The sequence below is a fragment of the Eumetopias jubatus genome, unplaced genomic scaffold (assembly GCF_037043125.1).
Source record: "Eumetopias jubatus isolate StellerSeaLion01/CBP00866 unplaced genomic scaffold, mEumJub1_p1.0 scaffold_15, whole genome shotgun sequence".
NCBI lineage: Eukaryota > Metazoa > Chordata > Mammalia > Carnivora > Otariidae > Eumetopias > Eumetopias jubatus.
Window position 1 is genome coordinate 44,443,981 of NW_028274821.1, and position 27,395 is coordinate 44,471,375.

A 27,395-nucleotide genomic window follows, 5' to 3' on the forward strand; every position below is an offset into this window, starting at 1 on the left:
GCTCGGCATGGGCTCGCCACAGAAAAATGGTCCTCTCATCACCGGGGGGTTGCCCGTCTTTCTAATTTAGAGGGACCTTGACATCCGTCTGTGCATGGCTCCAGATGGCTTAAGAGAAATGCTGTCTTGGAGGAGAGGAAAACCAGAGACTCAAGTGCATGTTTGCTGATCTCGAAATAGTAAGAATGGCTCTCTGCCTCCTCCCGCTACATTTGAAGATCTGTTGGTGTTTGAAAAACAGTTTGCTCAGAATGTAACTTCATTGGTTCTGTGACTTCCATTTTACAAAAGCCTATCACCCATTCCCTCAGCACCTTCTTCCGTTTATATTGAGTTCCATACAGCTCGACCTCTTGTTCCAATGTTTGGAAAAAATATTTTCCAAGGCCTCTGCATCCATAATGAATAGAGCTCCAGAGTCTTTTTATTGCTCATTTGTGCTTCACCCTACAAAGTTTTTCATAAGTCTGGCATAACCTGTCCCGAGAAAGAGGCTTCTGGATAAAGTGGTCCATAGGAGGTGATGCTAAGATTCAGTGTCTATTGGGCAGCGGGGTGCAGGGAACTCTTGCTTCATGTGATTACTTCAAGTGCTTAACTGCTTGTAGCTGTCAGGCTTAAAGCTGCTCCCCTGAGACTTGGTTATTGATTTTAGAGCAATTGGCTCTGAGACCCACTGTAAAAGTATTGTTTAGGTAAACCAGCGATGGTGAGGAAATGACACCATCCTGAGGTTGAGGGATTTAGGGAGGCTATTCCGATCAATCTTCTTCTAATATTCCTAGGACGTACATGATGATCTGTGGCCACAGCCTACGTTCCATGCAGCCATCATTGACTGAGGCTTAGCACCTCTTAACTGGCCAGAGCGATGGATGGATGGACCCGGGGAGTCCATTGCTGAGTTTTCGTACAAGAAAGGAGTTGATTTAGTAGTCATCATTAGTGCTACCTTCAAAGGTCACCATGTGGCAACACAGATCTAAAAATAGCTAGACTTTTTCTGAATTGAATAACTCAAGACAAATACTCAATTTTCAAATATTTTAGAACCAAGATTCAGGCTTTTCTTCTCTCAATGTTCACTGGATTTCTGAAATGTTGGCTCAAAAAAGGTGCCCATTGTTTATTTTAACCCATCCAATGACTACAAAGTAAAATAAGTGCTGTAATAAGGCTAGTATTTGTAATGGACTTGTCCCTCAAGTTTAATATCAGATGCAGTTTTGACATTTTTGGATAAATCAACTAGTGAAACATTGGTCTTATGTACAGAAATTAGTGGTTGCCATTTAGTTCTTGGTTATTTCATAGTAAACGCTCACCAACTCACCTGACACTGTTGCTGAAATGCCCTGCAGTGGGGTCAGGGGTGATCTCTTGGTCACTGTGCTTTACAGCATCCATGACCTTGTTTCTGAGATACCGAGATTACAATATTACATTTATATGACAGAAATCAAATTGGAAAGCATTGGCCGGGGTATATTTTAAAAGCTTAGACTTTTGGTTTCAGAGGCAATCATCATTGCTTTTAGGCAACTCATCATCTAGTCCTTATATTTTTCTGCCTCAGTTTCTCTTGCTAGATGCAATTCAACGTTAACACTTAAAAAAACAATGCTACTGTGGTGAAGAGCAAGGCACATCCCAAACAGACAAGACAGAGACAGAGAAAGCTCCAGTCCCATCTGGACCAGGCACAAAAGTTGTTTATACTGAAGGCCCTCTTAAAAACTGTAATAAGCACATGCTGGTGGGTCTTAAATGACCTGCAAGGCATCGCTGCATTGGCGTTTCTGGTTGTAGATGTAAAAATCTGGCAGGTAAGGAGCAGGAAAATCACTTTACCTTCTCTAACATTAAACACAGATTCAGTTGACGTGAATTATGTTTATTCCACTTGCTAAAAGACAACCTGGAGATTGTTCCAGTTTGAGAAACAGGCCCACGACTTACTTCTGGGTTCCTGTGTGATCTCTTTCAGAGCAACGTGGGCACTTCACATGTCTAGTTGTGCCAAAACTTGTAACCTGTAATGAGGTAAGAGATTTAGTCAGTACAATGTCACCTGAGAGCCCTTTGGGGGCCGCTTTAGAGAAGGTACATGAAAAAAAAAAAAAAAAGCAGCTTCAGCACAGAGTTTGAAACAATTTGTTTCTCTAGAAAAACAAAATCTCAACTATACATTATTTGCAAAATATCTTACCCAGAGAGCAGCCAGAGGGAAACCTCCCAAAGATTTGGCATTCTGGTGTTCTTATCTCACATGGAAATGGGATTCACATGTGAATGTTGCATGTGAATATTTATTTATTTGCAGTTGTAATAATTGGAGAGTATCGTAATTTGTAATCACTCATCTTACTCATTTTAATGATTTCATGAATCCTAGCATTTGTGATGTTGGTTTTCATCTCAGACTTATTTAATTTGAATAAAATGAGGGACATCGCATTGTACAAATGTATGTTTGTCACACAAGTAGTTACTGCATCCAGCAAATACCACAACTCTCGACAGAACTTCTTCCAGTCCCGCAGAGCAAACTAAAAGGGAGCCATAAGATGCACAATAAACTCGTTAAAAATCTGAAGAATGAATTTATTGAGTATATGGACAATGTATAGTTCATTGCCAAAGAGTCTTTTCTCCCTCAGTATATAATTAAGCTCTGGAAACAGAGTGTCCCATATTGCCTTGATTAGAAATTGATTTTATTAATCCTAAAAACCAGGCTTTGGAGCTCAGTTAAATACTTCCTTTAGAAAGAACAGACTTTGGGGTAACCAGTGTGTTTCTGTTGCCCATTCTATCCCACATTTTATAGGATCCTCAAACTACTGACAGATCATGTCACCAGGTAAATGCAATGTGGCAGGTGGCTGGGAGGTTCTGCTGTGGGAACATCAGTGTTTTCAGAGAGATGATGCCTTAGGAGCAGGATGTCTCAGCTAAACCCAGCAGGAAAAAACACTAGTACCTTCCCAGAGCACCTCCTCCAATCTTTCAGAGTACATATGTGTTTATAAATGATGGTAGCAATAAATAATGTTAATAAAAGTGGCAAATGCTTATATCATGTTAATTTAAGCCCTATTAACTTCTAAAAAATATATGTATGTATATATAGTTTATTGTGATAAAATGTATAACATTTACCATTTTAATCATGTTTAGATATACTATTCAGCGATTAAGTACGTTCACACTCCTGTACGACCATCAGCACCATCCATCTCCAGAATTCTCTTCATTTTCCCAAACTGGAACTGTGGACTCATTAAAAGATAACTGCCCATTCCTCCCATGCCCCTGCCCCTGGCGACCACTATTCTTTCTGTCTCTGTGGATCTGACTCCTCGGGGTGCCTCATACAATTTTTATCTTTTTATCCTTTCATGCCTGGCTTATTTCTCTTAGCACGATGTCTTTGGGGTTCATCCATGTTGGAGCATGTGTCAGAATTTCCTCCCTTTTATGGCAGAATAATATTCTTGTCGTGGGTATATATCACCTCTGAGTTATCCCCTCATCCACTGATGGGCATTCAGGTTGTTTTCAACCTTATGTGATTTTTATATATTAACTGTTTTAATTCTCACAATCCTAGTCTTTATTATCCTTATTTTCTGATCAGAAACTGAAGCATCAAGAGGTCACAGCTAAGCAGCTCTGGAGACAAGGTTCTACTCCAGGCTGAGTAGGTCCTGCAGTCCCTGCTCCTAACCAATATGCAATATGCTAGCCTGGGCTAGCCCTTTGCAAATGATTTATGAATCTAAATAAAGCTTGCATTAGACAAGCCTTGATACAACACTCTAAGGTGAGGTTTCTGACATCACCCGTCCAGGTTTTAAAACGTCCAAGGAGTCGTCAGTTTGACAACAGAGCCCCATAGCAACTGATCTGTAAAGAAGCCCATTACTGCAAAATAGACAGGTTTCTGAGGGGCTAGAGGATGTTCTTTTCTTTTTCAGGAGCCCCTCCTGTGTGGATGATAACACCTTGAATAGAACTAGGTAGGCCATGAGAAAGGGATTAAAAATAAAAATAACAACAACATCAATAACAATATGAGTTACCACTTGTAGACCTACTATGCACCAGTCACTTTACTTGCGTTACCTCAGGTTCCCACAATGCTTCGTAGGAGGTAACACTCCTGTCTCCTGCATGCCCCATCCTATAACAGTATTGCACACTGCCTGTGCTCTCTCCTCAGAGGGAAAACCGAAGATGAAATCATCATTTTTGTCGGACATGTATGTTTTCCTTAGGGTTTGCTTTTTCCCAAATTTAAATAGTTTTGAAATTGTTATATTTTTCATAAGTATGTTCTTGATTGATATGAGAAGACACCATCTTTAATGTTAGGATATCATCTTTAATTTACTCAAAGTAATTTGGCCTCTGTTTACATTGCTTATCTGTAGAACCGTTGCCATGGACTGAATCGTGCCCTGCCCCAAGTCGTATGTTGAAGTCCTAACCCCCCATGTGATGGTATATGGAGACGCGGCCTTTGGAAGGTGATTAGTTTAGATGAGGTCATGAAGGTGGGGCCGTCATAATGGGATTAGTGTCCTTGGAAGAAGAGACACCAGAGAGCTTGCTCTGTCTTCTCTGCCTCTGTCTGTGTGTCTCTCTCTCTCTTTCGCCATGCTCATACAAAGCAGAGGTCATGAGAGCACACAGGGAGAAGGTTGCCTTCTGCAACCCAAGGTGAAAGCCCTCACCAGGAGCCACCCATGCTGGCACCCTGTTCTGACTGTCAGCTTCCAGAACTATGAGAAAATACGTTTTTATTGCCTAAGCCACCCAGTCTAGTATTTGGCAATGACAGCTTAAGCTGACTGATACAACTGTGTGGCAGGTATATGACATTCCCGATTTATAATAACATAATTATGGGCAATATTTATTAGTGCTTTACTCTGAAACTAGTCCTAGGCTAAGTTCATTTAGCTAATCTACTTATATAGTGTGTCTGTGCATGTGCGTGCACGTAGTAGTATGGTTATAATATTATCTCCATTTTATAGAAAGGGAAATTGTACCGTAGGCAGATGGCAATTTAATTGTTCAAGGACACTTAGTAAAAAGAGAATCCATATCCAACCCAGGCAGTTTCTAACTCCAGAGCCTATTCTATTAACTGTGGCACAAATTTTATCTTTTTTTTTCTTTAAATTTTTTTATTGTTACCTTAATCACCATACATTACATCATTAGTTTTTGTTGTAGTGTTCCATGATTCATTGTTTGTGCATAACACCCATTGCTCCACGCAGAACATGCCCTCTTTAATACCCATCACCAGGCTAACCCATCCCCCCACCCCCCTCCCCTCTAGAACCCTCAGTTTGTTTTTCAGAGTCCATCGTCTCTCATGGTTTGTCTCCCCCTCCAGTTTCTCCCCCTTCATTCTTCCGCTCCTGCTATCTTCTTTTTTTTTTCCTAACATATATTGCATTATTTGTTTCAGAGGGACAGATCTGTGATTCAACAGTCTTGCACAATTCACAGTGCTCACCATAGCACATACCCTCCCCAGTGTCTATCAGCCAGCCACCCCATCCTTCCCAATGCACCACCACTCCAGCAACCCTCAGTTTGTTTCCTGAGATTGAGAATTCCTCATATCAGTGAGGTCATATGATACATGTCTTTCTCTGATTGACTTATTTCACTCAGCATAACAGCCTCCAGTTCCATCCACGTCATTGCAAATGGCAAGATCTCATTACTTTTGATTGCTGCAAAATATTCCATTTTATATATATATATATATATATATACACATATATATATATATATACACACACATACACCACCTCTTCTTTATCCATTCATCTGTTGATGGACATCTTGGCTCTTTCCACAGTTTGGCTATTGTGGACATTGCTGCTATAAACATCGGGGTGCACACACCCCTTCGGATCCCTACACTTGTATCTTTGAGGTAAATACCCGGTAGTGCAATTGCTGGATCGTATGACACCTCTATTTTCAACTTTTTGAGGAACCTCCATACTGTTTTCCAGAGTGGTTGCACCAGCTTGCGTTCCCACCAACAGTGTAGGAGGGTCCCCTTTCTCCGCATCCCCACCAACATCTGTCGTTCCCTGACTTGTTAATTTTAGCCATTCTGACTGGTGTGAGGTGGTATCTCATTGAGATTTTGATTTGGATTTCCCTGATGCCAAGCGATGCTGAGCACTTTTTCATGTGTCCGTTGGCCATTTGGATGTCTTCTTTAGAAAAATGTCTGTTCATGTCTTCTGCCCATTTGTTGATTGGATTATTTGTTCTTTGCATGTTGAGTTTGATAAGTTCTTAATAGATTTTGGATACTAGCCCTTTATCTGATATGTTATTGGCAAATATCTTCTCCCATTCTGTCGGTTGTCTTTTGGTTTTGTTGATTGTTTCTTTTGCTGTGCAAAAGCTTTTTATCTTGATGAAATCCCAATAGTTCATTTTTGCCCTTGCTTCCCATGCCTTTGGCGATGTTTCTAGGAAGAAGTTGCTGCAGCTGAGGTCAAAGAGGTTGCTGCCTGTGTTCTCCTTTAGGATGTTGATGGACTCCTGTCTCACATTTAGGTCTTTCAACCCTTTGGAGTCTATTTTTGTGTGTGGTGTAAGGAAATGGTCCAGTTTCATTCTTCTGCATGTGGCTGTCCAATGTTCCCAACACCATTTGTTGAAGAGACTGTCTTTTCTCCATTGGACATTCTTTCCTGCTTTGTTGAAGATGAGTTGACCATAGAGTTGAGGGTCCATTTCTGGGCTCTCGATTCTGTTCCATTGATCTATGCGTCTGTTTTTGTGCCAGTACCATACTGTCTTAATGATGACAGCTTTGTAATAGAGCTGGAAGTCCGGAATTGTGATGCCGCCAGCTTTGCTTTTCTTTTTCAACATTCCTCTGGCTATTCGGGGTCTCTTCTGGTTCCATACAAATTTTAGGATTATTTGTTCCATTTCTTTGAAAAAAAGTGGATGGTATTTTGATGAGAATTGCATTGAATGTGTAGATTGCTCTAGGTAGCATTGACATCATCACAGTATTTGTTCTTCCAATCCATGAGCATGGTACATTTTTCCATTTCTTTGTGTCTTCCTCAATTTCGTTCATGAGTATTTTATACTTTTCTGAGTACAGATCTTTTGCCTCTTTGGTTAGATTTATTCCTAGGTATCTTATGGTTTTGGGTGCAGTTGTAAATGGGATCAACTCCTTAATTTCTCTCTCTTCTGTCTTGTTGTTGGTGTATAGGAATGCCACTGATTTCTGTGCATTGATTTTATATCCTGCCACTTTACTGAATTCCTGTATGAATTCTAGCAGTTTTGGGGTGGAGTCTTTTGGGTGTTCCACATAAAGTATCCTATCATCTGCAAACAGTGAGAGTTTGACCTCTTCTTTGCTGATCTGGATGCCTTTTATTTTTTTGTTGTTGTTATCTGATTGCTGCGGCTAGGACTTCTAATACTATGTTGAATAGCAGTGGTGAGAGTGGACATCCCTGCCGTGTTCCTGACCTTAGGGGGAAAGTTCTCAGTTTTTCCCCATTGAGAATGATATTCGCCGTGGGTTTTTCATAGATGGCTTTTATGATATTGAGGTATGTACCCTCTATCCCTAGACTCTGAAGAGTTTTGATGAAGAAAGGATGCTATACTTTGTCAAATGCTTTTTCTGCATCTATGGAGAGGATCCTATGGTTCTTGTTCTTTCTTTTATTAATGCATTGTATCACATTGATTGATTTGTGGATGTTGAACCAACCTTGCATCCCAGGGATAAATCCCACTTGGTCATGGTGAATAATCCTTTTAATGTACTGTTGGATCCTATTGCCTAGTATTTTGGTGAGAATTTTTGCATCCATGTTCATCAAGGACATTGGTCTGTAATTCTCCTTTTTGATGGGGTCTTTGTCTGGTTTGGGGATCAAGGTAATGGTGGCCTCATAGAACGAGTTTGGAAGTTTCCCTTCCATTTCTATTTTTTGGAACAGTTCCAGAAGAATAGGTATTAATTCTTCTTTAAATGTTTGGTAGAATTCTGGGAAGCCATCTGACCCTGGGCTCTTGTTTGTTGGGAGATTTTTGATGACTGCTTCAATTTCCTTAGTGGTAAAGGTCTGTTCAGGTTTTCTATTTCTTCCTGGTTCAGTTTTGGTAGTTGATATATCTCTAGGAATGCATCCATTTCTTCCAGATTATCTAATATGCTAGCATAGAGTTGCTCATAATATGTTTGTATAATTGTTTGTATTTCTTTGGTGTTGGTTGTGATCTCTCCTCTTTCATTCATGATTTTGTTGATTTGGGTCATTTCTCTTTTCTTTTTAGTAAGTCTGGCCAGGGGTTTATCAATGTTCTTAATTATTTCAAAGAACCAGCTCCTAGTTTTGTTGATCTGTTCTACTGTTCTTTCAGTTTCTATTTCATTGATTTCTGCTCTGATCTTTATTATTTCTCTTCTCCTGCTGGGTTTAGGCTTTATTTGCTGTTCTTTCTCCAGCTCCTTTAGGTGTAGGGTTAGATTGTGTATTTGAGACCTTTCTTGTTTCTTGAGGAAAGGCTTCTGTTGCTCTATACTTTCCTCTTAGGACTGCCTTTGCTGCATCCCAAAGATTTTGAACAGTTGTGTTTTGATTTTCATTGGTTTCCATGAATTTTTTTAATACTTCTTTAATTTCCTGGTTGACCCATTCATTCTTTAGTAGGATGCTCTTTAGCCTCCATGTATTTGAGTAGTTTCTGACTTCTTCTTGTGATTGAGTCCTAGTTTCAAAGCATTGTGGTCTGAAAATATGCAGGGAATGATCCCAATCTTTTGGTACTGGTTGAGAACTGATTTGTGACCTAGGATGTGATCAATTCTGGAGAATGTTCCATGGGCACTAGAGAAGAATGTGTATTCCGTTGCTTTGGGATGGAATGTTCTGAATAGGTCTGTGAAGTCCATTTGGTCCAGTGTGTCATTTAAAGTCTTTATTTCCTTGTTGATCTTTTGCTTAGATGATCTGTCCAGTTCAGTGACGGGGGGTGTTAAAGTCCCCTAGTATTATTGTATTGTTGTCAATGTGTTTCTTTGCTTTTGTTATCAATTGGCTTATAGAATTGGCTGCTCCCATGTTAGGGGCATAGATATTTACAATTGTTAGATCTTCTTGTTGGATAGACCCTTTAAGCAGGATATAGTGTCCTTCCTCATCTCTTATTACAGTCTTTGTTTTAAAATCTAGTTTGTCTGATATAAGGATTGCCACCCCAGCTTTCTTTTGGTGTCCATGAGCATGGTAAATTGTTGTCCACCCCCTCACTTTCAATCTGGAGGTGTCTTTGGGTCTAAAACGAGTCTCTTGCAGACAGCATATTGATGGCTCTTGTTTTTTTATCCAATCTGATAGCCTGTGTCTTTTGATTGGGACATTTAGCCTATTTACATTCACGGTAACTATTGAAAGATATGAATTTAGTGCCATTGTATTGCCTGTAAGGTGACTGTTACTGTGATTGTGTCTCTTCCTTTCTGGTCTGTGTTGCTTTTAGGCTCTCTCTTTGCTTACAGGACCCCTTTCAATATTTCTTGTAAGGCTGGTTTCGTGTTTGCAAATTCCTTTAGTTTTTGTGTGTCCTGGAAAGTTTTTATCTCTCCTTCTATTTTCAATGACAGCTTAGCTGGATATAGTATTCATGGCTGCATATTTTTCTCGTTTAGTGCTCTGATGTATCATGCCAGTCCATTTGGCCTGCCAGGTCTCTGTGAATAGGTCTGTTGCCAATCTAATGTTTCTACCATTGTAGGTTACAGACCTCTTGTCCCGAGCTGCTATCAGGATTTTCTCTTTGTCTCTGAGACTTGTAAGTTTTACTATTAGATGTCGGGGTGTTGACCTATTTTTATTGATTTTGAGAGGGGTTCTCTGTGCCTCCAGGATTTTGATGCCTGTTTCCTTCCCCAAATTAGGGAAATTCTCTGCTATAATTTGCTCCAATATACCTTCTGCCCTCCCCTCTTTCTTCTTCTCCTGGGATCCCAATTATTCTAATGTTGTTTCATCTTGCGGTATCGCTTATCTCTCAAATTCTGCCCTCGTGATCCAGTAGTTGTTTATCTCTCTTTTTCTCAGCTTCTTAATTTTCCATCATTTGGTCTTCTATATCACTGATTCTATTTTCTGCCTCATTTATCCTAGCAGTTAGTGCCCCCATTTTTTATTGCACCTCATCAATAGCCTTTTTGATTTCGACCTGGTTGGATTTTAGTTCTTTTATTTCTCCAGGAAGGGTTTCTCTAATAACTTCCATGCTTTTTTCAAGCCCAGCTAGTATCTTTAAAATCATGATTCTGAACTCTAGGTCCGACATCATACTAATGTCCGTATTGAGTAGGTCCCTGGCAGTTCGTACTACCTCTTGTTCTTTTTGATGAGGTGATTTTTTCCATCTTGTCATTTTGTCCAGAGGAGAATAGATGAATGAGAGAACAAAATGCTAACAGGTAACAATATCCCCAGAAAATATACTCTAAACAAATCAGAAAAGACCTAAAACCAGGGGAAAAGAAAGGGAAAGAAAGAAAAAAGAAAAAGATAAAAACAAACAAAAACAGAACAAAACAAAAAAACAATATGATCAAATATGATCAGGCTGGTGCATAGATCAGTGCCACACACTAGATTTGGGTGTATTTTCGTCTGTTAGAAGAAAGTGCCTCCCAAAATTTTAAAGGAAGAAAAAGTTATATATGTACAAAAATAAGGGTTGATACGATGAAGGGATGGAATATGACTGTAACGATGAAAATTATAAAAAATTTTATAAAAGTAATTGATAAGTTGTTTGAAAAAAGAAAGAAGATTTAAAAAAAAAGAAAATAAAGGGGAGAGAATGTGATCAGGCAGGAGACTAGAACAAAGCCATACACTAGAGATTTAGGGTATATTTTGATCTGTTAGAAGAAACTATATCTCAAAATTTTAAAGAGAGAACAACTTATATATATATATATATATATATATGCCAAAATAAGGGTAACTACTATGAAGGGATAGAATATGACTCTAAAAATGAAAAATAGAAATGTTTTTTAAAAAAGAATTGATAAGATGTTGGTTGTAAAAGGGAAAAAGAAAAATTTTTAAAAAAAGACAGTTAAAAAAATTAACTTTGAAAGACTAAAGAATCATGGTACAAAAGCCATGAATTCTATGTGCAGTATTCCCCTCGTGCTGGCATTCTGCTGTTCTCATTGATCAGTAAACTTGGTCTTGGGTGGCTGTTCTTGCTGATCTTCTGGGGGAGGGGCCTGTTGCCATGGTTCCCAAATGTCTTTGCTGGAGGTGGAATTGTCCCACCCTTGCCTGGTCCGGGTTAAGTAATAAGCTTGGGTTTGCTCTCAGGAGCTTTTGTTCCCTGCAAGCTTTCCGTACAGCTTTGGAGGATGAGAGTGAAAATGGCGGCCTCCCAATTTGCGCCCCGGAGGAGACAAGAACTCGGGGCCCCACTCCTCAGTGTGCCCCCAGAGAAAAGCAGTCGGTCACTCCCGTGTCCCCGGTCTTCAGCTGCACTCCGTGCTTACCCGGCCTGTGACCGAGCGTTTCTATCTCTGGCACCCGACGCCATGTGGAGTCTCCAAACCCAGCAGATCCCTGCGGTGCGCTCCCGCGCCGCTCCTCCCGGGGGAGGAAGGGGAGTCTCCCCGGCTCTGCTGCTTGTTGGGTCCCTGCTGGAGGAGCAGTGGCCCGACTGGGCCGCAGATCACAGTTTATGGCAACTCCGAGCTGCGAGCCCGCGCCTCAGCTCCGTCTCTGCAGCCGGCTTCCCTGCTCTGATACCTGGGAGCTCTGCTGCACTCAGGTACCCCCGGTCTTTCTGTGACCCCAAGGGTCCTGAGACCACACTGTCCCACAAGGGTTCCACCCCCCCCTTAGCCACTGGAGCGACGTCCCTCAGCGGAGCCGACTTCTAAAAGTTCCGATTTTGTGCTCCGCGGCTCTATCACTTGCCAGAAGCGGCCGACGGAGGCCCCCTCCCCCGCCATCTATCCTCCCGAATATCGCCTCGGATTCACTTCTCCGCACGTCCTACCTTCCAGAAAGTGTTCACTTTTCTGTTCAGAGTTGTTGCTATTCTTTTCTTCGATCTCCTGTTGAGTTTGTAGGTGTTTAGAATGGTTTGATCCCTATCCAGCTGAATTCCTGAGACCAGATGAAATCCAGGTCTCCTACTCCTCCGTCATCTTGCTCTGCCCTCCACAAATTTTATCTTTGACTTAGGAGAAAAGTAAGGCTCAACATGGAGATCAGCGCCTAACAATTTTCTATATAGTAGGTGCAGATTTCACTAGAAGCCTGTCAATGATAAGCAAATCTGTCTGTCAAGAGGCCATCTTGCATTACCAAGGTTACTTCATGCAGTTATTCTAATTAACAAGTCTGAAATCTGGAAATGATGTTCTGCCATTAAAAAAAAAAAGTCAATTGTATGAAATGTTAAATTCTGGAAGGTCGTGCTGATAAGCACATTTGAAGCTTCTCAGAGCAGAAACATCTCTGAGAGCAGTTTCTCTGTTTTCACAGAGAGGTAGTAGACGAGGAGACTTATGAGCCCAGGGCAAAATCGTGACTTCAGTGCAAAATGTAACTTCAGTTTATCTTCCCATCCTCCAGATTCCTATTTCTTGCCCCCTTTTCTAGTTGCTCCATTGCACAGTCTCTTGTCCCTTTCAGTCATGGCCCAGATCCCTAAACTCAAATACCCCTCTCCCCAGACATATACACATGTTTAAATTGGAAAGAATCTGATTCATGTTTTCATTTGCAGCAAGACTACCATAGACAGACATACAGAACACCCACAGTTCAGGACATATGTTTTAGGGTTCAGTGGGGACATGATACTGACCATCCTTTTTTTTCACACAGAGCTCCAGAACAGCACGGTCTGAGGAGGACCGGGATGGCCTGTGGGATGCTTGGGGCCCATGGAGTGAGTGCTCACGCACCTGTGGTGGAGGGGCCTCCTACTCTCTGAGACGCTGCCTCAGCAGCAAGTAAGTCCTACACCCCAGAGGGGTGGGAGTTTGTAAGGCCCAGCGGTAGCAGGTTCAAAGCATACTTTTGTGGTTGGGGGTATGCAGAGCATTTGGTTGCACACAAATCCAGATGGAAGGAAGGTACCAAGAATTAAATCTGTGCATCTACAGCTAGGTTATTTATATACTTTTATATGATAAGCAATATTATCTCATTTACCAAGCAAATTTTGTCTGTTCTCCTGTTAGAACTGGAAGAAGAATTTATGATTAGAAATGGGTCTAGTATATTAAGCTCCATAATTTCCTTTTTGAATCAGCTTAATTATAGTGGCAAGACTAGCAACAATAGTAACATTAACAGCATATTTAGTTTATGTTAGATTCCAGTGCCATCAAGCACTTTGCAAATGAATGATGTGTTGGTTTGGTGTTTTAGATGTCATGATGGCTGGAAGTTCCCTAAGGTTATTCAGTTCAATGAATGATGAAGTTTGCATATAAGGAGATTTGGGAGAACAGAAATTGCTGTGGGAATTGGGCATGGGGTGAGAGCAGTGGAGAAGGTGGAGAGTGGCTAATGGGTTCTAAGCTGAAAGTAAGGCCTGAGGCATTACAGTGAAAGTCTACTTGGAATAATAATAATTCTGAACTGTATCTTGAGCTGTGTGGTCTATGATTAGATTTTTCTCCAAACTATAAAATCCAAAGTACAATAGTAACATATTTTAATGAGAGATTTTTATTTGACAGTGAGAAGTGTTACATGTGACAAGTAAGAGGTTTGATTGAAATTACTATATATTATAAAACATGAAGCAGAAGAATGAAATATATATATATATCTCCTGATTCTTGTAGACTTTTCATAAACAGCAGAAAGTAGTAAGATGTAGGTTCAGAAAAATTTCAACTTACTCTAATGAGTAAGACTTTCTTGAAATCAAAATCCAAGTCTTACGCCTTTCTGTGTCCCCCAGGCTTGCACATGGTCTGATAGATAGGTGTTCCTCACTGAATCCACTAATAACTGGAGGCCATTTTGGTTCTAGGCAGATCCCAGTAGAAATGATGTACCCTGGGGAACCTGGCCAAAGGGCATATCCTGCAAGAAACTAGATCAGTTCTGGTATTTAGCCACACTGGTGTTTGGGTCTTCTCTGAAGATGGAGCTATTGGATTGCATCCACTAGCATGTTTGTTTGTCATCTTTGGAGGCCAGCTTCATATCAAAACAGATCCCTGAACAGATTAGGAAAAACAGACCTTTCATTTTTATGATTCACCTCTTTTCTTAGTCTTAAATATCAAAAACTTCCTACATCTGCACTGCATGATGCTACATGGTGATAGCACCATGAGATATAACTGATAACAAACATACATGAGTAAGGCCAAAATGTGCAAATTTTAAATGTTCCTATTATGCAGTTTTCTCAGATTACTATGCCTGAATATTCTATAGGGGGTGAGCCAAAACATGTGTCTCACAAGGCTGGTAAGGAGTGTATGGGAACTTTCATACTGGCTCACTGACGTGAATGCTACAGTGTGAGAATCTTGTACTTGTCTTGAGTAAGAGACTGATGAGCAACTTAAGGGATAATTTACAATCACAGGTAGAACTTTATCATTTGGCAAAGCATCAATTATTGATATTATGTGAGATTCACAATTACCACTTTTGTCACCTAGTAAATTTAGGCTCCAATTGTTAGCATTTTATGAAGATACTAAAGAGGATATCAGTTGTCATCTACTCACAGTGAATTGGAAAAGTAAAATGTAAATTCTAAAAATATAAACACATAGGCTGTATGTCCCTATTTGGCTTTCAAATATTGAAAAAAAAATACATTAAGTAAACTCATACTGGTCTGGATAGGAAGCTAAAACAATGGGGGAAAGGGCAGACCACGAACCTACCATGGATGGTCATCTGTGGTCTTTTTATTCATTTTGAATAGCTAATCAACTTAATGGATTTTCTCTCATCTCCACTCCACATTTAGACATCCGAATTTAATTTGATCACCTTACACTCTTGAGAAAGATCAGAGGTCATGAATGTGTATGTCCTTAGAGGCTCAGTAGAATATGTATTGTAGTCCACTGGTAAGCATACAAATTCAGCCCAAATAAATCCTATCCACCTGTTGAATTAATTTGCCTGACCGATTTTCCAGGCCTGGTGATATGTTCTCACAGATCACTTTTAGCTCTGATATTTTTAAGTCTATCAGCTAATAATTATTCTATTCCAAATACGAGAGAACTGTAAAAGCAGTTAAAATACTCAGCTTTTATGGAATAAAGGACAACTACTCAACTTCTGGAGTTAATTATGTTCTGTGATGGATGGGGAGCTTGTGAAGAGGCTTGGTTAACTTTCTGAGTTTGAGAACATCTTTCTCTGAGTGATCTTTTGAAGAGTCCAGGAAAATAAAAATCAGTGAAGGGAAAGCAGAGGGACAATATGGACAAGTATTAAATATAAAATCCTTCATTCTCACCACCAGTGCTTGACCCTGGAGAAAAAGCCCAGACCCAGGGAGATACTGAGCAGAATCTTAGCTTTGGTTTCTCCCCCATCCTTTTTTTTTCTAGGCTCACAGAAAGTAAGCAGTGCTTAATTTTCCCAATTTCTGATATTGGAGTATTGATAATTGCCTTTACTTGCAACCCTGGTTTGAGCAATAAGGGAAGGTACCATATAAACTTTTTTCTACAACCTTTACTAATTTCTATATGATTATGTTATATTTCATTGAGTAACTCTGATAATGCAGCTACTTTTTTCTCTCCAAATTTTTATTTAAATTCTAGTTAGTTAACATGTAGTATAATATTGGTTTCGGGAGTAGAATTTTGTGATTCATCACTCACATACAACACCCAGCTGATAACACGACTGTTGCTAATTTTGCCTCACTAAGGCAGCTTTCATTTTTGCATCATGATGTCTGCTTTTGTTTTTGTTTTTTTTCTAATTAGAAAACAAGCTATACCTACTTGTACTTTATGATGATTCTTTATTTTAAGTGAATTAAACAGTGTGCCAACTACCTTGAGAAGCTGCTGCTTCTCTCGGATTCTTCACTTTCCCCCACCAAATACTCTGAAATAATATTTTTAACAAATGCATTTTTCTGACTGATCTAGTAGTGTGTCTTGTTTAGTGGAAACTATCTTTCTTCAACCTAAATTACTTAAGCATATAGTTTTAAATTTGATACTAAGGATCTGTCTCTGAGAGCTCTAGCTTTGTCTTCAGCCAGTTAATTTAAGTTTTCCCATAAGGAGTTCCAGATGCATAAGGCTCTTAAGAATACTGTGCGTAATGTCATATGTACCACTGTATTAGGTCTCTGCCAAAACCAAGGTCAAAGGGGTAAACGGCAGTTCATCTGAAATGGCAATGAGTCAGATAGCTGGATGCTTTTAAGTGTGGTGTCAACCTTTATATTGGTGCCTGAAGAAGACTTAAAAGTCTTTTATGACATTTTTTACTTTCTGACATGCCAAATTAATCTCCAGACTAATAAATAGTATAGAATAATAGATTAATACATTAAGAGTAAGAATATTTTGTTAAATTCCAACTAATTAAATGAAGGGCTTGTCAAATTTATATATACCCAAATAGCAAAAAATGGCTTGCTTATAAAGGATGAAAGCATTTTTTAAAGTTAATAAATTTTGTATTGAATTTTTGAGTTGAATAGAATTTTTTGGAGCTGAATAAAATTATTAGATGAGCAAGAAATAAAATCATCACAATGTGGAGGTGCCTAAAAAAAGAAGATTATGATATTATTCCAAAGGGATGTGGCTGCCAGAATGTTGTCAATATAAATACAGAAAAATTAAAATAAACATCCTCAAGGAGTCTTATCTCACAGTAATGGGGAAGATCATTCAAACTTGTCATTTCATAATAATTGTGCTAAGGGAGAGTAAGCTAACTCCTCTGATTTTTTAATTGCAAACATAATTTTTCTCCCATAAAAATATTGATACTTACAGTAATATAAGCTTTAGTTAGCAAGTAATTTCTACACCATATAATAATAAATACCAAAAGCAAAATTTTAACATTAAGATTTGGGTTCTTAAACAAATATTTTTTTCTTTTTAAGTCATCTCATCTCTATCATAACATCCAATTAAGGGTCACAGGACTTGTTTTAAGAGGTTTTAGAACTTTCAGCTAAAATGAGCCCCAAAGCAAGATTTATCTGTTATTCTTCATCTAGTGTTGTATGTTATCAGCCTTGTTTTCATTGGAAATGCTTGAGTTTTTGTTTAAAAGAAAGATATACAAGTTCAGAATGGGTCTGACTACTCTGTCATTTATATGAGATGGTCTTTTCATTGTGTTAGGGAAGATTTCACATTTTAGGATGTTTAAGAGTTTGTGGTTGCCTTCCTTTTACTTTCTGGTTAAAGCCTAATCTAAATGTGTTACCAGGACTTCTAATAGTCCTCTAACAGTCCAGATCATATATCTTAGAGGGATGTTTTTGTCCCCCCTCTAAGATCTGATCTCCTTTCAGGAGGAGAATACTGAATGTTTGGAACCAATTTATGGCCTATTTTAATCCATAAACCTGTTCGTTGGAATAAAAAATGGTTGGAAATGTGTTTGGTGTCCATAACCCCTACTAGCCATATTGGGAATTTGTAACTCTTGGCTGTCTTTTTCTGTTTATTTAAAAATTCTTTATTTGGTTAGTTCAGTAGCCCATGTGAAGTTTTTATTTCTCCTCAATTTTCTTTTTTTTTAACTACTTTATTGAGATATCTTTGACATGTAAAAAGAACATATATTTAAGGTGTACAACTTAATGTTTCAGTATATTTATACATTGTGAAAAGATCACTACAACGAAGCTAAATACTTTATCCATCACACCTACATAGTTACTGTATGTGTACGTACATGCTGAGAAGATTTAAGAGGTATCCTCTTTCAACTTTCAAGTATATAATACAGTATTGTTAACTGTTACCACCATGCTGTACATTAAATCTCCCAAACTCATTCATCTTGCATAACAGAAACTTTGTACCCTTTGACCGACATCCCCTCATTTCCCCCTCTCCTCTGCTCCTGGTAAAACTATACTTAGGGGCGCCTGGGTGGCTCAGTTGTTAAGCGTCTGCCTTCGGCTCAGGTCATGATCCCAGAGTCCTGGAATTGAGTCCCACATCGGGCTCCCTGCTCTGCAGGAAGCCTGCTTCTCCCTCTCCCACTCCTTCTGCTAGTGTTCCCTCTCTCGCTGTGTCTTTCTCTATCAAATAAATAAATAAAATCTTTAAAAAAAATAAAACTATACTTAGTTTTCACTATTTTAGATTCCACTTATAAGTGAGATCATGCACTGTTTCTTTTTCTGTGTCTGGCTTATTTCACTTAGCAGAATATCCCCCAGATTCTTCCATGTTGTTAGAAATGGCAGGACTTCCTTCTTTGTTAAAACTAAATAATATTCCATTGCATGTATATACCACATTTTCTTCACCCATTCCTCTGTTAATGGACATTTAGATTGTTCCCATGTTTTGGCTATTATGACTAATGTTGCAGTGAAAATGGGTGCAGATATCTTTTCAAGATCCAGATTTCATTTCTTTTGGATATATATATATACTTAGGAGTACAATTGCTGGACCATACAGTAGTTGTATTTTTAATTTTTTGAGGAACCTCCATACTCTTCCATAGTAGTTTTACCAATTTACCAATTTGCTTCCTACCCACAGTGTACAAAGTTTCCCTTTTCTTTACATCTCACCAAACTTGTTACTTTTGTCTTTTTGATAATAGCCATTCTAACAGGTAGAAGCTGATGTCTCATTGTGGTTTTGATTTGCATTTCCCAGGGGATTAGTGGTGTTGAGCACCTTTTCATGTGCCTGATGGCCATTTGTATATCTTCTTTTGAGAAATGTCTATTCAGGTTCTTTGCCCATTTTTTAGTTGGATTATGTGGTCTTTTACAATTGATGGTGGGAGTTTCTAATGTATTTTGGATATTAATCCCTTATCAGATATGTGGTTTGCAAATATCTTCTCCTATTGTGTAGACTGCCTTTTAACTTTGTTGATTGCTTCCTTTTGCTGTAGAGAAGCTTTTTAGTTTCATCTAGTCCCACTTAGATATTTTTGTTTTTGCTGCATGTGGTTTTGATGTCATGAAAAAAATCATTGCTAACACCAATGTCAAGAAGCTTTTTCCCTATTTTCTTCCAGCAATTTTACAGTTTCAGGTCTTACATTTAAGTCTGTCATCTATTTTGAGTTGGTTTTTGTATTCACTGGGAGAATAAGGGTCCAGTTTCATTCTTGTGCATGTGCATATCCAGTTTTCCTAATATCATTTAATGAAGAAACTATCTTTTCCCCATTGTGAGTTCTTGGTACCCTTGTCAAAGGTGACGCTATATGTGTGAGCATACTTTGGAGCTCTTTGTTTTGTTCCATTGGTCTAGATGTCTGTTTTCATGCAGTGCCAGACTGCTTTGTTTACTGTAACTTTGCAGTATAGTTTGAAATGAGGAACTATGGTGCCTCTGGCTTTGTTCTTCTTTCTCAGGATTTCTTTGGCTATTTGGGATCTTTTGAAGTGCCACATGAATTGTAGGTTTGTTTCTCTATTTCTGTAAAGAATGCCATTGGGATTTTGAGAGGGAGTGCATTGAATCTATAGACCACTTTAGGTATTAAGGACATTTTTTTTTAAAGATTTTTATTTATTTGTCAGAGAGAGAGAGAAAGCACAGCAGGGGGAGCAGCAGAGGGAGAGGGAGAAGCAGGCTCCTCACTGAGCAAGGAGCCCGATGTGGAACTCGATCCCAGGACTCTGGGGTCATGACCTGAGCCAAAGGCAGATGCTTAACAACTGAGCCACCCAGGCATCCCAGGTATTAAGGACATTTTAGCAATATGGATATTCTTCTAGTCTGTGAGCATGGGTTATCTTTCCATGTATATATGTCTTTAATTTCTTTCATCATTGTTTTATAGTTTTCAGGGTATAAGTCTTTAACCTAACTGATTAAGTTTATTCCTAAGCATTTTATTCTTTTTGATGCAGTTGTAAATGGGATTTTCTAAATTTCCTCTTCAGGTAGTTTGTTATTAATGTGTAGAAATGCCACTAATTTTTATGTTGACTTGTATCCTGAAACTTTATTGAGTTTTTTTAATTATAATAGTTTTTGTTGTTGTTGAATCTTTAAATGTTTCTACATATATGATCATGCCATCTGCAAAGATCATTTTGTTTCTTCTTTTCCAATTTGGATTCCTCTTATTTCATGTCTAATTGCTTCAACTAGAACTTTTGATATTATGTTAAATAGAATGGACATTCTTGCTTATATTGGATCTTAGAGGAAAGGCTTTCAGTTTCTCCCCATTGATTATGTTAGCTGTGGGTTGTTCAAATACGACCTTCATTGTTTTGGGTTAAGTTCCTTTTATATCTATTTTTAAAGGTTTGTTGTTGTTGTTGTTGTTTTTATCATGAACAGATATTGAATTTTGTCAACTCTTTTTCCTGCATGTGCTGAGATAACCATGTGGTTTCTATCTTTCATTCTGTTAATGTGGTGTATGACTTTGATTGATTCGCATATGTTATACCACCCTTGCATCCCACAGATAAGTCCTGCTTGGTCATGGTGTATAATCCTTGTAATGTGCTGTTGAATTCAGTTGGCTAGAATTATATTGATGATTTTTGCAACCATGTTTATTAGGGATATTGACCTATAGTTTTCTTTACTTGCAGTGTATTTGTCTGGCTTTGGTATCAAAGTGATACTAGTCTCATAAGATTAGTTTGGAAGTGTTCCCTCTTCTACTTTTTGGAAGAGCTTAAGAAGAATTGGTATTATTATTTTTTAATGTTTAGTAGAATTCATCAGTGAAACCATTAGGTCCTGGCTTTTCTTTGTTGGGAGGTATTTGATTATTGATTCAATCTTCTTATTTGTTACTGGTCCGAGCTAGAAAAAGGACAAACTTATAGTCCGCAGTTACCAGAAATGAAGGAAATAATAAATATGAGATCAGAAATGAATCAAATAGAGCTGAGAAAAACAATAGAAAAAATTCAGCTAAACTAAGAGTTGGGGTTTTTTGAAAGATAAACAAAATCAACAAACTTTTGGCTGGACTAAGGGAAAAAGAGAGAAGATGCAAATAAAATCAGAAATGAAAGAGAAGGCATTACAATAGATGCCTCAGAAATTAAAAAGACCATAAGGGACTATTATGAACAATTACATACCAACAAATTGGATAACCTAGAAGAAATGGGTAAATTCCTTGAAACATATTACCTTCTAAGAGTGAATCTCCTCAATTTTCATTCATTCAGTTAATAAATCTTTATGAACATCTATCATGTATAGGCAAGTTGCTAGGTATAACTAAGGATAAAAGGCCCAATGGTCAAGCATCTCCTTTGGGGGATTTACCAAATTATTAAGTTCCTACTTGAGTTTCTACTGATTGTAGTTGCAAAATATTTTAAGAAGAGAATTTCACCCAGTTCTATAAACAGGTAATACATATGTAGCAATGGTCTTAACCCTAGCTGTACGTTAGAATCACCTGCAGGAAGGGAAGAATGAAGGGGGGAAATCAGAGGGGGAGACGAACCATGAGAGACTATGGACTATGAGAAACAAACTGAGGGTTCTAGAGGGGAGGGGGGTGGGGGGATGGGTTAGCCTGGTGTTGGGTATTAAAGAGGGCACGTTCTTCATGGAGCACTGGGTGTTATACGCAAACAACGAATCATGGAACAATACATCAAAAACTAATGATGTAATGTATGGTGACTAACATAACATAATAAAAAATACATAAAAATAAAATAAAATAATCACCTGGTAATCTTAAAAATATATATATATATGGGCCCCGCTGAAAACCAATTAAATTCAAATCTCCATGGGTGGAGCCCTAATCTCAATATATTTTTAAAAAGCTCTCCAGGGGTGCCTGGGTGGCTCAGTTGTTAAGCCTCTGCCTTCAGCTCAGGTCATGATCCCAGGGTCCTGGGATCGAGCCCCGCATTGGGCTCCCTGCTTGGTAGGAAGCCTGCTTCTTCCTCTCCCACTCCCCCTGCTTGTGTTCCCTCTCTCGCTGTGTCTTTCGCTGTCAAATAAATAAATAAATCTTTTAAAAAATAAAAAATAAATAAAAAGCTCTCCAAATAATTTTAATGTATATCCAGTGTTAAAAGTGCTGCTCTTTTGAAGGGGATGATAGTAAAATGATTCAGCCTTCTGGGAATTTAGAGATTGGGATAATAAAGAAAAGAAGAGATTTTCTGATAAGTAAATTTGTATATGTTCACATTCCTCACTCAAGTTTCTATGAAGTGATCCAATCTGTAACATGGGAGGAAAGTCCTGGGCACCAGCATATCAGGACATGGAAGTAGTGATTGTTCCTGCACTTCTGCAAGCCAAGGGAATAACTTTTCTGAGTAATTATACAGTTGTCTAGTATTAGTCAAGGTCAACCTTGCCCAGATTGGCAAAGGGACTAAGCAATTTCTCAAGTTTTCTTCCATTCCATTATTAAGCTTACAAGTATGACCCTTTATGCCTCCAGATTGTTAGTGAATGACTAAGTTAATGACCAGTGACTGGGGTATTTTATGCAAATTTGCTGGGATCCACATCCCTTCAATTCATTAAATTTCTTGTCCATAGAATGGAGTTTAACTATTTACCTTCAATTCAGCATCTATCGTTACCCTTAATAGGCTTCCTAATAGTACTCAAATTCTGTTATCCCTGTTGGGGCCCAATTTGTGCAATAGAAAAGAGGAGTTTATCTAACCCTAACTGCTTTGCTTAGTTTCAACCACTGGTGGAGAGGGGGTTGGCAAGAAGGGTGGGGGCGGGGGGGGGAAGGATAAATGGAAAGAGAGAGAGATTGATAGGAATTAAAGGGACACCAGATATTATGAGCTAAAGATAAGGGATATCTGAATTGTATACACTGGGGGAAAAGATGCTTTACCTGGAGGCAAAAAGAATAAATATAGAATACTAAGTAACATCATATTCATGTGCGATCAGCAGCTGAAACCCATATCTACATATGCCAACCTTAAGTAGCTTTGCAGCCAATCCCTACCTCTGGGCTTTGGGGTAGGACTCAGTGGTCAAGACTGGATCTTTTCCTAGTGGGAGAGAGTCACCACTTTGGAAACCTGGCTCTCTTAATAGTGTTTTTCACTGTCTCTGTGAGAATCTTTCACCTATTTTGTAGACTATCCCCTTTATTTTTTTTTTTTATCAAGCTACTATTTTTAAATCTTGGCCTCACTATTTTCTAGCTATGTGACACCGGGTTGGGTTTCTAGATTTTCTGGGATTTCGTTTGCTTATCTATGGTGTCAAGTTGGCAGTGCCTCGGACAGAATAGGTGTTCAATAAATATTTATATCCAACGAATGTCTAAGGTGTCCTTCAACTCTAAAATTGAATGTGCGACCCTGAGACAGAGAGCTTTTCTTCTCCACATATGCAGTCAAAACCCATTTTGCTGCCAGATAGGAAGAGGAACAAAAGCTGCTCTTAATATGAATGGTTTTAAAGAAAAATGTTGTTATTCTCCAGGCCCCCATCTTGCAATGGACATCTGGGTGATATGGGCGGATTGAAGAACTTTTGTCTCTAGCCAAAATAATTCATAAATTCCCAGCTCCAGGGTTGTATCGGGTGAGGTTGTGAGAGTCCTAGAGTTTCATAATATACATTTTCCTCATGGGGAAAATGGAAAAGTTGGACTTGATGTTGCTAAAACACATTTGTTTTTATTCTCATTCTTTGCCTCTTTTGGCTACTGAGCACATATAAGATCATTTGCAAACCTTATGGCATGTGTGTATGTATAATAAAGTGCATGTCCTTCCTGCTAGTGGATCTCAAGCCAAAGGCAGCAATCCCCCTACCCCACACCCCACCATCTTTCAGAGAGAACAAATGCATCGCAGTGACAAATACAATTTAGAGTAAATAGGTGAAAATAAACAGAGTCTGTTAAAAAAGAAAAAAAGCCAGAGTTTCTTTCCTCTGGTAGCTATTTTGTTTCATGTTACATTCTCATCTTCATTTTATTATAGAAAGATTCCAATCAGGTTTCAGGGTTCAAACCTTAGAGCAAATATTAAACCAAAGGTTCTCCATGACCTCCTGATAGCATTTCCTTCTGTTCTACGTCATCTCTCTTCCTTTGACCCATTTGCCCTTTCTTCATTCCTCCCCCCCTCCTTCCTTCTTTTCTTTTCTCAAGAAATGCTTGTGGAGTGCTGACTAGACACCAGGCACTTTGCTGGGTACTGGGGCTCAGAGATCAAAACATAGACGGCAGGGTGAGAAAAGCAAATAAAAGAAACCAAAAATATGGGGGTTTTTTTAAGTGAAAACAGTCCCAGGCAGCTAGAGGACTGTCCTGGTCCTTTAAAATGCTGATCACATTGTTTGTCATCTCTTGGCCTCTTCTAGTGAACCTCTTATGTACCGTCCCTCCACGCCCATGCCCAGCTAGCAAAATTCTTAATGTTATTTTAAGTTGCATCCTCCACAATGTCCCTTAGTCTCACTTTGCTGTAATTAAAAGTCATTTTTGTTCACACCACTTTGAGTTCTCTTTCTATAAACTGGCCCATGTTATAGTTACGTGTATGGCACTGTCTCCCACTATACATATGAGCAGCTTATGGGCACAGGTTTTATCTTGCTTGTCTTTATATCTTGCACAGAGTAGGTACCTGCCCGGTTCAATGTTGGATGAATTTACTGAATAGAATATTAGGGCCAGGAACGTGGTGCTGTAGGGCTGTTTCTGAGTAACCCTTTCTCCCATCACACTCTTAGGATACATGGGGCCCATATGGGACATCGCACCTAAGATACTATTTTCTTAAATACTTCTCTCTCCAACTCCTTTTGTATTTAGTATCCAGACCATACCCACTAGTTGTTGACTATGAAGTAGACTGTTGTGTGTTTTATGTGGACTGGTGTGGATTTTTCCCAATGATATTATAACTTCGAAAGAGTCAGAAAGATCATCATTTTCCTATCTTTCCCAGTGCCTTGCATAGTACTAGTTCAGACTGGAAGCTCAACAGATGTGCTAAGTGACTATAAATCTTAAAGAATTATACAAAAGCTTGTTAGCCAGAAGCTCTGCAACGCAATGAGGCCTCGTTTTCACTGTCAGACTGCTTACTGTACATTTTCTCATTAGATTTTCTGAGAAGTATGCTTGGAGCTGTGTCTGGCTTCATTAGAAGTTGGGCATGATCATTATGGTTTACATTGTCATTGTTCTCGCTTTTTGCTTTTTTGATTGCATGAGGATATTCCTCATGTTCATAACCTCAGCCCATATTTGTGAGAATGCAATGCCTTGTTGTAGCATGTCTGTCTTTGAAGAACAGGCAGAGATATGTAAAATCATACTTGTTTGGAAAAAAAACTTGGCAGGGATTTTTCTAGTTGTAATTTAGAACATACCAAACATTCATAATAGCAAATAAACCAATTTGAAACTCAGAGGACAAACTCCAAAATTCAGTCTACAGTATCCTCACGTGAGTCTAAATTTTAATTTAACAGCTCTGCAGCCTCTTAGCTGCTGCTAGAGAATCTGTAAAAGTTAGAGAAATTTCCTTTGTTTCCTATGGTAGAGAAAAGATCAAATGAGCAGAAGGAATGTCTTCTCAGAATGTCTTCTCCAAACCTACATCATTTCCATTCATATTGAATTTGTTCTCTCCATGAAGTTTTAGTAACCCTCTCTGTATACATGAACCAGGGTCTCCAAGCTGGTACAAAATTCAGAATGTTTTTATAATGAGAGATTAGTATAGAGCAGAAGTGTTGAATTATAAAACTAAGGTTACAAAAATATGTTACCTATGCCAAAGAAACACTTTTAAGTCAAGGCCTTGATTCATGGCACTGTTTTAAAATTTGGGCCTCTGCTACCCCCCGTCCTGTTTAAAATTGCTTTGAAAATGCAGCTTTTAGGCCAACTGTTCTTTTGGCTTCTTTGGCCATGTTGGAACCTCTGGCAGATTGAGAAGAGCTAGTGTGACATTAAGGCTGTGTCTGTTCCCAGCCAGCTCACCTACTGATGGATGATGCCTGGCAGCATGCCTCCTTGTTGTTTGTTGTATTATTACGACAGAAAGCATTTCAAAAGCTACATTTATCAAGTTGTCATAATAGTTTGGCTTGTATATCTATCTACTCAGAAAAAAAAATAAATCTCTCCCTTCGCGCTAATCTGTTCGAGGCACGTGATGCATCACATGAAGAAGAGGCCATCCAAAATGAATAGGGCATTCTGCGTGAATGTGGGGACTTTTCAAATAAATGCCTAAAAGAAGAGATATTTTTTATGCATGCATTTGAAAGTCCCATAGCACCAAAGAACTGTCTTTCCCTTGCTTCAAGGGTACTTTTCTGTTGCGGGTTGTATGTGTTGCAGATGCATTATTTCTAGAATTTTGGTGACTTTGTTGAAGGAAGGAGGTTTAACCTCAAGGAGGAAAAACATTGAAGTTTGCCACAAAGAAGGTCAAAGACACCGTTTAATGTTTAAGATCGGTTTTTCATTGGCAAGTGTCACCAGATTAAGCATTATTTGTTTGTTTTTTAAGATTATATTTATTTATTTGAGAGAGAGACTGAGCACAAGCATGTGGGTAGGGAACAGAGGGAGAGGGAGAAGCAGATGCCCTGCTGAGCAGGGAGCCTGATGTGGGGCTCAATCCCAGGACCCTGAGATTATGATTATGATCTGAGCCAAAAGCAGATACTTAATCAACTGAGCCATCCAGGTGCCCTAAACATTACTTCTTATGGAGAATCTTGTAAGCAAGTTTCTTATTACTTGAGATAGGTGGTTGGAGTGCCTGGGTGGCTCAGTCATTAATCGTCTGCCTTCGGCTCGGGTCATGATCCCAAGGTCCTGGGATCGAGCCCCGCATCGGGCTCCCTGCTCGGCAGGGAGCCTGCTTCTCCCTCTCCCACTCCCCCTGCTTGTGTTCCCTCTCTCACTGTGTCTCTCTCTCTGTCAAATAAATAAAGAAAATCTTTAAAAAAAGAGGGAGAGATAGGTGGTTGTCTGGGAGCTCATGGCTGTTGGAGGTGGGTAGAGAGAGATTCAAAGTCTTTGTCTGGAGTAAACATGTACTCATTAAATGTTTGTTAAAAATATTTCAAATCTAGGGGTGCCTGGGTGGCTCAGTAAGTTAAGTGTCTGACTCTTGATTTTGACTCAAGTCAT

At 38.9% G+C, this 27,395-nt stretch overlaps 1 protein-coding gene across 1 annotated transcript in view; it reads left to right on the forward strand.

Moving 5' to 3' along the window:
• ADAMTSL1 (ADAMTS like 1) overlaps nt 1-27,395 on the forward strand; it is a 936,829-nt gene that overhangs the window by 560,854 nt on the left and 348,580 nt on the right. Inside the window, exon 3 of the mRNA XM_088018750.1 lies at nt 12,948-13,075. Within this exon, the coding sequence (XP_087874876.1) occupies nt 12,948-13,075 (128 nt within the window). The remainder of the gene's footprint in view (nt 1-12,947; nt 13,076-27,395) is intronic.